The 11,344-nt window shown below is 26.7% G+C and overlaps 1 protein-coding gene and 1 long non-coding RNA gene across 14 annotated transcripts in view; one reads left to right on the top strand and one right to left on the bottom strand.

Moving 5' to 3' along the window:
* Positions 1-3,274: 3,274 nt before the first annotated feature.
* Positions 3,275-11,344, bottom strand: part of LOC130672056 (uncharacterized protein CG43867) — a 61,325-nt gene continuing 53,255 nt past the window's right edge. For 7 of the 10 annotated variants that reach the window (XM_057476267.1, XM_057476274.1, XM_057476271.1 and 4 more), the window contains 8 exons: positions 11,124-11,342; positions 7,738-8,030; positions 7,071-7,644; positions 6,854-6,990; positions 6,645-6,774; positions 5,629-5,838; positions 5,408-5,543; positions 3,275-3,382 (listed from right to left, as the gene is read on the bottom strand). In XM_057476267.1, coding sequence (XP_057332250.1) covers positions 3,318-3,382; positions 5,408-5,543; positions 5,629-5,838; positions 6,645-6,774; positions 6,854-6,990; positions 7,071-7,644; positions 7,738-8,030; positions 11,124-11,342 — 1,764 coding nt within the window. In that variant the 3' untranslated portion in view covers positions 3,275-3,317. The remainder of the gene's footprint in view (positions 3,383-5,407; positions 5,544-5,628; positions 5,839-6,644; positions 6,775-6,853; positions 6,991-7,070; positions 7,645-7,737; positions 8,031-11,123; positions 11,343-11,344) is intronic. The other 3 variants (XM_057476269.1, XM_057476268.1, XM_057476270.1) reach the window with 3 other exon arrangements.
* LOC130672059 (uncharacterized) lies at positions 7,517-11,130 on the top strand. 4 transcript variants are annotated; one of them, XR_008990614.1, is made up of 3 exons: positions 7,517-7,654; positions 7,742-8,865; positions 10,101-11,130. It is a non-coding gene; the product is annotated as an uncharacterized LOC130672059 (long non-coding RNA). The 4 variants fall into 4 exon arrangements; XR_008990617.1 differs by having other exon boundaries at positions 7,742-9,404; XR_008990616.1 differs by having other exon boundaries at positions 7,742-9,838.

Raw genomic sequence — 11,344 nt, 5'->3', positions numbered from 1 at the left:
TAAAGAAGGTACTCTGTAAAGAAAAATCACAAATATATGTTCTGTTTTTATGTATCTCAGACCCCTTTCCCCCCTTAACGTTCGTTCGTTAGATTAAATTTAGGTTCAGTTAAATCCTTTAATAATTTTTTAATTGTATGTTACTCAATATATGTTTTAAATTTGCGAAAATTAAATAAAGTAATATATTTTATAAATTATTCTCCAAATCAATAAACTTATAATAATTCAATTAATATTGTCTTTGAGCGAGTATAGTGTTATGTGTTGATCAAGTAATGGTATATCACAACTTTTAGTGCGCGACTATAGGTGCACTCAACAACCTTATTTAAAAAATAAATTATTAAGATTTTTCTTTAAATTAAAATTTTATTCTATTATTTAAAACTACAAAAAATAAATATAAAAGAAAAATGATTTTTTATTTTATTTACCAATTTATATTGAGTGGCATAATCTCAATCCAATGAAAAGTGAGCGGGTAGTGAGTCTTTTACCTTACTTACTTAATTCTAACATTCAAATACACATATTTCATATCTTACATCAGAAACTCGTCATTCATTTTGTGATAGCATAATAATGTTTATTTATAAAAAATTAGACAACAAATTGTCGTGTTTGTGTTTTATTCTTTGTACTATTCACTATAATGACATAATTATTTATTTTAAATTATAAAATTAATTGAACAATTATACATATTTATCATTTAATTGTATAGCTATTTTTTTAAATCGCTTTACCAGGAATGGTTATTTAATATATATTTAAATGAAAACTTGTGCGTGTCACAAGTCAATTTTATCAGCTTTATAGTTTTTCTTTTTTTTCTTCTTTTCCTATTTTACGTAAAAGGGAAGACGTCCGTAATTTATCCGCATTAATATTTCTTTTACAATTTAAGATTTTACATATATATATATTTTTTTTTTTTGTAAATTAATATCAATAATTTGTATAAAAGTTTGGTTAATTTAAGACGTATCATTTAATATAATACTCTTTAATTATAAATAAAGACTAGTTTTTACCAGAATATCGTCAATATTATTTAATAATAATATATATCATTGTTTTTATGTAAAGAGAATTAATAAAAAAAAAATAATATTCCTACATTCGCTCAAGTTTATTGTTATTAACGTATAAAACTACAATTTAATTTAATACTTAATTATTTTTTCTATTTCAATCATCCGTAGTACTAAAAAATAATAAATTTTAGTGACAATATGGATCTTCATATTTATAATTTTAATAACAAATTTATTTGAATACCTTCATGGCACAAGAAGTAGTTAAAGTATATTAAATATTCGACCACTTATTTTACATTATTTTCTGTTGAAATAGCAAATATTGGTGTATATATATTTCAGATTCATTCAATTGCAGGTAATTATTGAATATTTTATTTGTAGATGTAAATAAACAAAATGAAAAAAAATAAACTATTTATTATGTTTTTTATATGGAATTAAAATTTTTTTATCGTATTTAATTATATAGTTTTCAAAATAAACATTTTTAATGTAAAACTTTCGACTTTCCCGTGATTTATAATATATTTTTATAAAATAAAAGTTTTTTTAAGAGAATATTGATTATTTGAATTAAAAATTATAGATTCAATTAAAAATTAAGTTGTATTTCAAATACTAACAAAAAAAAGTTGATAAAAAAATGAGTTATCAAAAAAAAAAAATAATTGTTCTCAATTATGACAAAAAAGTGTTTAAATATCGATGCTCGAAAAAAATTTTGAACCTAAAGCAAAGAAAGTAAACACTTTAATATTTTTAATTACATAAATATTAATATGTATGTGAAAAATTTAATATTTATTGCAAACTAAAATTACATATATGTTGTTGAAAAAGTATTTAATTAATATCAATGACGTATTAATTTATTGAACATCGAGATTAATATATCTTAATCTAAATATTTCGATTTCAAGCATTATTTTTACAAATCAAATTTAAAAAAATTAACAACATAATTTATTTTTCATGTGACACCTTTTGTTCTAAGTAATTACAAAAATTATTATTTAAATATTTACAATAGTAATTATTAATTAATCATTAAAAATCTTTTTTAGAAATAAAATGAATTAAATAATCGATTAATCATGATTTAATTTTCGCATGTCAATACGCAGTTAAATTTTATATTATAAAGTATTAAAATTGTACTTAATCCAACGTTTTTTAATTGTCAATACAATAAAAAGTTAAAAATTTTTTTAATTGATCACGAAAAATCGTATAATGAATGTGATGAGATTAATTATTTTAAATAGTATTGAGGGGCTGTACTTAAATTACATAATGCGTTTAGGATCACATTTTGACCCCCACCCTTCTTAAGATATAATTCCTATCAAAATATTACCCCCTCCCTCCAACCTCTACTTATCCTCTATATTGTACGTAATTTTCTTTTATTCTCAGAACTTTCAAATCATCATATTTGGATTGCTTTCATAATCATTGAGGAATTACATCTGTAATAAAAATCTACAGTGGATTGGAAGAGATCAAGTATTGTTAAGATAGATTTATTTATTATTAAAATAAATTATATTTATATATAAGCAAATTCCGGGGCGGCAAATTAAATTAAAATTATTTTCATTAATTACCATCAAGTTTTATAATTTTTGATAAATTACGTACAAACATTTTTAACGCTTTCTTCTACACTGTAACGAATTCGTTTTACTCTCCCTTGCTCTTAAATTTTTTACATAATTTAAGTATGGCTCCTTACAAAAAAAAAAGGGTTTTGGTTAATTTAACGCTTGTTTTATTGGCAAGAAAACCGGCCCTTGTTATCTCAAATTATGAGAGTCCGATGTCCTGCATCTTCCCTTATAATTAACTCAGAATTCTACACATTGATTACGACAAAGAGTTACTATTTACAAATCAGTTTATTTTTTTGTTTTATTTTTAGATTCAATAATCCTATTTTTTTTAATTTTTTTTTTTATACTTCACAATCTTACGTTATAATTAAATACGTTATATGTACAAGCAATCATAGAAATAAAATATATTTTGCTAGGATTAGTTCCAGTTATCTATTAATCATGTTCTTTTAATATATCTTATCATCAAAACTATTTATTTATTATTATTTTTTTTTATCATTACTATTTTTAGGCAGTGCATTCAATCGTATTTACTTATTTACTTAAACGCCTATGAGTATGTCGTTAACGCCACATGATTCAACTATATTAAGTATTTATTTGTTATACCTTATTTTCTAAACTTGTATAAATATTTATCGTAATATACATCTCACGGTCTTTGATGATCTGGTGTTGATTTTAGAATATCAGGTTGAGTCGGAAGACAACTTGAACCTATTAATTATTTTAAAACAAATAAATTCAAATCATACAGTTATCTAAATAATACTTTCCCAAGTCCCAAGTAGCACACTTGGCTTTATGACATCTATAAGATAGTAGTTTTGAGACCGTTTTTTGACTTATTGAAAAGGCATCAAAATGTTGACAACAATCAGAAATTAATGTCATAAAAAAAATATCTGCTCTAAAGACTTGACAAACGGCGGCAAAAAATTAATTAAAAATAATGAAATATATAATATTAATTAAAAAGAAGACAAATTTTATATAACTCCTTGAATCAACATCTTTAAGTCTGATTTGTATAAACAAAAATTTGGCTTTGAGATAAAATAAAAATTGTCTTGTCCTCTTTAAGATATCTTAAAGCTGTTTCTATGCTACTTGGGTTAGTTATTGTTTGGTTTAAAGGCATAGTCAGACAATACCCCCAACTTTTTAAAAATATTCAATGACTTAACTGTCATGACCGTACTAAAATTTTATTAATTAATTAATTAATTAATTAAAAAAAAATTAAAGTATTAATTGGACAAAAGACAAAATATTTAAAATTTTGCCGATATAGATTTAAAAAAAATTACTTACAGTAGTCATCAATGAGGAGTTAAACGAAATTTGGTAAATAAATTTTAGCCCACAAAATTTTACATTTCGAATTTTAATATTGACATGAAGATATCAGTGAAATGTATTTACCAAATTTCGGTTAATTCCCAATTGGTAATATTTGTAAGTAATTTCATTTTCCAAATTATATCTCTACAAAATTCAGTCAACACGGAAAAAAAAATATTGTGTTTATCGCTCACCAACGGAGAGCGACAAGTGTATCGTGATTAGTTCTAAATTGTATTGCTACTACCACAATATATATATCGATATGAATGAAACACTAGATACTTATAATAATGATCCTACGGATTGTGCATATACTTAAATGTATAGTGATCGTCAGTTAACGTATCCATATCGTACCAAAACGGATTGTGATTATCGCGATCTACTTCTCAAGCGCCACCACTCATAACCAAATTATTAAACTTTATAGTGCATATCTTGCAAATTATACAGTGTTTATTTATAAAATTATTAATTATTTAAAGTGCACAACGACAATGAAAAAACACTAATTATATATCTAATGCAAGAATTGCTGTTTTTTATCGATTAATTTTTTAATTTATCTTTGAAACAAAAAAAAGACTGTAAAATTTACATCAATTAATTACGTATATTCTATTACTTAACATTTCTTGATATTAAATAATAATTTTTTATTGCACCTATTAGAATTATTAATATGTTATTATTAATGCCAGCTAAAAATAAAATTGTAATGAAGTTAAAGTTGTAAATTTATCTATTTTAACCTCAAATTAGTTTTAATAACAAAACGGATCGTTACTATAGCGAAACGATCTTATGATTTCGGAATCCGCCTGGATCGTGATAATCACGATCCGATAGACCAGCACTTTCCGTATACAACGGATACCCAACCGAGGAGAGTGAATATCACGATACCGTTGAGTGGTGAGCGCAATATTTTTTTCTCCGTGAAGGAAACGTAAATGGCTCTTGGATAGGAAGTGTTTTACCGCACCCGGAGTATTCGCCAGACGAAACTCCAACCGACTTTCTCTTGTTTCAGAAAACGCAAAAGGAATTGTCTGATGTGCGATTCAAAACATTTTAAGACGTACAAAAATGGGTCAATAACTTCTATGTCTCGCAAGACGAAACTTTCTTTGCGGGACATCCGTAAATTACCTGAAAGGTGGCTGAAAGTCATTCAATGCGACGAAGATTATTTTGATGATTAGATGTTTATCACTTTTGCTAAAAATAAATTTTGAATTTTTGAAAAGTGTCCTAAAACTTACTTGTACACCCAATAATAATATTTTAATACAGGTATGACAGTTCAAAGTCATTGAATATTTTTAAAAAATGGGGGGGGGGGGGGGAGTATTGTCTGAGATTACCCTTAATATTATAAAAAAATTAATTTACCAGTAGTATGTCTCATTGTAGATTTAATTGATCTGTGTGATCCATTTCGTGTTAACGTATTCATTTGAGGAGTGCCGGGTAAAGTATGACCCAAAGCATTCATATAATCAGCAATTAGTAAAGTTATTTCCAAAATCTATAAATTAAAAAAAATTATTTTTTAATTTATTATTAACTTGAATAATTAACACCAGCTTACATTAATTAATAACTAATTATACCTTGGGTTTACTAAGAGCAAATATTAATTTTTGTTCAGCTACGCCTTCATCAGGACACGCAACGAGCATAAAATCATCCAAGCATCCACCAAATGTTATTATGTTGGCATAATTATAACGATACATTACTGCCATTGATTGTAATTCGAGTAATGTAACGCTATCTTCTGAAACTGCAATCCATAGTGTAATAGGTTCTGCTTGTTTGAGCTGAAAAAAAAAAAACAATTATATAATTTAATTATTTTTTACAGTACAAAGATATTGATTATTTAAAGAATATAATTTCCCTTGCAAATTTATTTAATCGTAAAATTCGCTCGTTAATGGAGGAGATATTTGTGTTCAAATTTTAGTTTATGAAAAATATTTTGAGAGGATGCCATATTACAGTTTTAACTGATGAATGTATAGTTGTGTGAAAATGTATACATGCAGTGTCTGAGAGTATACCCAGTGTAATTAGTGATGGAAAACAGAAAAGTTGTCTGACAATTGTTAGACAGTTGACGTCAATTGACCAACGGTAATTTTTAAATTTAATGCCAGTTCTCGCGCCAATTTGATTTTACCCAGAAAATTATTTTATAAAACGTTGACAGAAAAATTTTTTACTGTCGTTTCGCATCTAAATCAAAGTGGGGTAGAAATTTTTTACGAGTTTTTTTGAATAAACAAATCGATCGTTATGTTTAGTGATACGACTTACAGGCTACCGAAATTACAAGTGCTTGAATATTTAATATTGTCCAGAAAATTGTGTTATAAAAAATTGGCCCAAGAATTTTTAAGATCAATTGACAAACAGTTGTCAGTAAATTTCTCGTGATCTGACTGAACATAAAAATGACGGTAATTTCGCATCACCAGTAAGAGTACACTCTTAGACAACAAGAATAAACACTTGATTACTTATTATTTGTGTGTAAAATTCTCATGGAGAAACTACTCAATTGAAAAATAATTACTTGCGATTCGATAAGTATTATTATTAATTAAAAAAATTTATAACGTACCTTTGCTTGGTATAAAGTTGCACCAAAGAAAGGCCATTTTCGAGTGCAAGTAAGATAAATTCTAACGCAATCAATTACACTGCGACCTCGTAATCCTACCCATTTTTCTTGCAATTTTTCTTGTAACTCTCTGCAATTAATATTTTGTTACATAACTATATATAAAGACAATAAATAAAAATTATTTTTACAAATAATAAAACCCAAACCTTAATTGATCCGTTGAAATATTTGATCGATAACGTATTGGGAAAAATTTATCTAATGCTTGAAGTATTAAATGACTTGGATTATTAGCAGGTCCACTTCCACGTATTTTGTCATGATTGTATTCTCCAAAATCAATCTACATAATATTAAAAATAAAATAAATAGGTAGCATGCATAGATAAATTTAAAAAGTAATTAAAATATAATAACACTTACCTGTGCCATAAGTGAAGCAAGCTCAAAAGCTAAATCACGATTTAACGGAAATTTCCCTTGTACAACTTGTTGATTAACTTGGTAGCACAACAATAGACGTTCTCGATCGGTTTCCATTTTAGCCGCTGATCGCCAATAACATCTTGACTTGTACGTCAGCTGTATAACTCGAGTATTTTCAAATTTTCCCGAACCTTTTTCTCGTAATGCTGTTTCCCATTTAGAAATAATATCGCAAAGTTTTGCTTGAAGATCAATAAAATGCTCTAAATCTTTTTCAATAGGATCATCGCTGAATAAAGTGAAGCCAGATTGATGAGCATCACGACAGCCTATCTCTTGATTAAGAGTATGTAAAAATTCTTCAATTGTCGTGCTGCCATCAAAGCTAACAACTTGATAAGTTCCATTAAGAAAGTGAACTGGAATAGCATGAGGTAACGAATGATGATACGGATTTTTTAATAGTATTGATAAAACTTCCATTCGAGAAGGTTTAACTTCTCTTCCTCCATTCTGAAGTGTTCTTTCCAGTGCACGTTCACAGTATGCTGCATATTTTCCACACTCCGTTCTAAAAATAAGTAAATATATTCAATTATTAATATACAATAAGTAATTATAGTTATTATAAAAAAAAAAAATAGTAATAAAATAAAATATTTACTTAGAATCAGCATTTCTTTGGAGATGAAGCTTTAAATACCAGAGTAGACGATTGTTCCTTGGTAAGAAGAGTGAAACAGCAAGTGCGAGTAACTGCCATCCTTGAACGAGCACGTATTGAGCAGGATTTGTTTTGCAGTCCAAAATATTTGATGTTGAATGACCCTGCGTGAGCGGAGGACTGTGAGAAGTTGAGGCCGTCGACTGCGCATCCGCATTTTCACCGCCGCCGTTTGCCGCGGGGCTTTGCGTATCGCAAGTGAAGAGCGATTGCGTGGCGCACAGAAGGAGTTGCTGTAATGGTATGCTGGCGTACTACTATCATCCGTGCATTTTGACCCACACCTAACATATTCTAATACCCTTCTTGTCGAATTTTTTTTTATTTTTTACATCTAACCCTTTATTAATTCAATTTATATCTGGCCTCATTTCTAACAAGTATTTAATTTTTTTTTTTAATTTTTATTTATTTTCAATTGGAATTTTTTTTTTGTTATAAAAATATTTTTTATAATTTAAAATAATGGCGATGAACAATAAAAGATAAAAAAGCGATAAGAGAATTTGAAACTAAGACGAATAATTATTTAAGAAAAAATATATGTAGCAATAGTTGATAAAACAAATATTGGTTTTTTATTTTATATTCTATATTTACTATTTAGTAGACTATAATAAATGAAAGTGCAAGATATAAAAAAATCGCGGTATGTTAATTACAAATAAATTGATTAATAAATAAAATAATGTGAATTTAAAGCAATGAAGTTATTAACAAAAAAAATATATATATTTTAATTGGCATTTTGAATAAAAAAAAAAACCACAACGCATTATCACTTTTAACAATGATGATTAAAAGCGGGGACCAAAGGTTCACTCTTTTATTCATATCATTCGTTGTAATTCACTCAGTGTAAGATAAAATTTCTAGCTTAATTAAATCCGGCTATGATATTTTGCTGTAATAATTAACTAGAACTTAATTTATTAAGCAGCATACGACAAAAAAATAAGTATCTCAATCTAATTGCGAAATCAACTGATTAGAGGCAAAAAGTTGATTCTAATAATGTTGTTCTGTGTGTTTTGGTTCTGATGTACACCAACATACCATTTTGCAAGTGTATGTGTAAATAAACGCATTTTGAAAAATTTCTCATAATAGTAGTTAAATATTAACTATCTAATTATATTTTTTATTTAGTTTTATATATATATATATATATATATATTTTTTTTTCAAATGTAATAATGAATTATAGATAATGAAGAATTTATCAAATTACGTTCATTTCACGTGAGGGATTATGATCAAGATAATAATTTGATATAATGAATTAATTAAAACATACGTGATTAAACAAATGTAGTTAATTAATTGGTGCATGTTAATGGTATGAAACGATTATAGGAAATATACATTCATGCATCTTAAATGTTAGAAAGCGCACAACATAGCGCATTCAAAGCGGCAAATGAAAATGACAATGGATGTTATAAATCAAAATTTTTTTTTAATTAGTCCTTAGTCAAGTATTATTGTGCGTAACTATTTGCAATAATTTATATAAAAATAATACCAAGTGAATTATTATTTAACTCCGTGAAGAAAATTAAAAATTTTGTGACAGTAGAGCACTAGCTCACCGCTTCACGTTCGAGGTGTGCAATTATTAATAACTATAAAAACAACACACTTTACACAGTAAAAAATATTGTGTGTATGTGTTACAAACGGTCCGTAGTAAAATTTTTGTGTTGATTACTTTATGTTAAATCAGCATATTTCATTGTGTTACTTTAAAATTTTGAATCAATCTACTACTTAACACTTTAAAAGTATTACCTAGTACACAAATCCAAATGATTATTATTGACTCTAATAAAAACATTATTCACTATAAAAAAAATAGTTGAATGTTGAATAACAATCTCTCTATTAAACTGAATTAGTGAAAACGTTACTGATTTTTCCAGTAGTTAAAAAATTTACTGAAAGATTAGTAGCTTTGAATCAAGTTACTGACTAATCAGTGAATTTTGCTTCACGGCAGTAAACAGTGCCATCTACTTGAGAGCTTGTTCGCTAGACAGAGGTTAATTGCTATTTACAATCAAAGATTATTATTTATATGACACTATTATTACGGGAAGTTAAAATATTTTAACAAACAAAAGTTCATTTATAATTTATATATCAATGAAACTTCTTCATTTTTCTCAATTGAATATGAGTAGAATAGTTCTGAAATGTATTAGTGTATGCAGTTGATTTACATCTTAGATAATGCATAACCTGAAATTGTCTTATTAATTATTTTATATTTATAAATAAATAAATATTATTATGATTTTCAGATAAAGATTTATAACTATTTCTGATGGAAAATTACTATAATTTAACACACAATTACTTGATAATATTAAAGTGGAAGACTTGTTAAATGAATTTGACTGTCAAAACCCATTTGACGGACTGAAGAATTTAAATCAACAACAGAGCCTGAAGAAATACCACTTGGTTACAGAATGGAGAACGTATTTGATCGAAAAACTTGTATATATGTTGAATCTATTTTCATCAACGGCAATATCTGATTATAATATGAATTTTTGTATTTTTTAATGAGAATTGATCAATAAATATTGATTTCTCCGCATCAAAAACTGAATCAGTAGTTATGACTAATTACATCTGTTACGATCACTAATTCGTTCAGTAACAATTTGACTGATTAGAATAGTGAAGCGATTTCTACTAATTGAATCAGTAACATTTTACTGTTTTGCAATGATATACTTGGGACTATTTACATCAGTAAATATTCACCGATTCAGATTAAGAGATTGTTGTCGATTTGATAACTTCAATGTATATATAAATTATATTTAATGAACGTTCATGGTACAAAAATAAAATGTAAATGTTGACATTTTTTTTGTGTATCGCCGCGGATATTAAAAAATGTTGAATCTACTTCTCGTATTCCTCGAATTTTGTTTTTAAATTTTAACTCAAATTTTGTATGAAAATCCACCATAAATAGTCTATTAAAAAAAAAAAAATCATTAATATTGTGTGGATCGTTTCTAACACAGATTATGTATTTTAACAGAATATTTTTTACTGTGATAGTTAATGTTAAGTAATTGAGTTAGTCACACATTTGTTATAGTTGTTATAATTATATAAAATAATACTTGACCAAGTATATTCGTTATACCATTTTTTGAGCTTTACAAAAATAAATAAATAATTAATTGACAAGACTTATTTTATCAATAAAAGTAATAACTAAAAATTTAACATAAATTAATTTTGATCGTTAAAAAAATGGTATACGAATTGGTATCTTTTGTTAAACAATAAGCAAGACTTACAACACGCGCAGTACTCAGCGACACAAGTCTGGCGGCCTTTTTTACCTGTACGCCCAAGCGCTGGTGTGTGTGACGGCTTGTCTGTTTTACTAGCGCACATATAAATTCAGTCTGAAGTTCAGGTTGATCTAAACACTGTTGTAGTGCATTTTGTGCGAGTACCACATGATAATCTATTCCAGCTTGTTCTACTGCCACTGACATAAAAAGTTGGCATGCCT

This window comes from Microplitis mediator, chromosome 7 (genome assembly GCF_029852145.1).
Source record: "Microplitis mediator isolate UGA2020A chromosome 7, iyMicMedi2.1, whole genome shotgun sequence".
Classification (NCBI taxonomy): domain Eukaryota; kingdom Metazoa; phylum Arthropoda; class Insecta; order Hymenoptera; family Braconidae; genus Microplitis; species Microplitis mediator.
The sequence above is the reverse complement of the archived record's forward strand: the minus strand, read 5'-3'. Positions and strand labels throughout refer to the sequence as shown.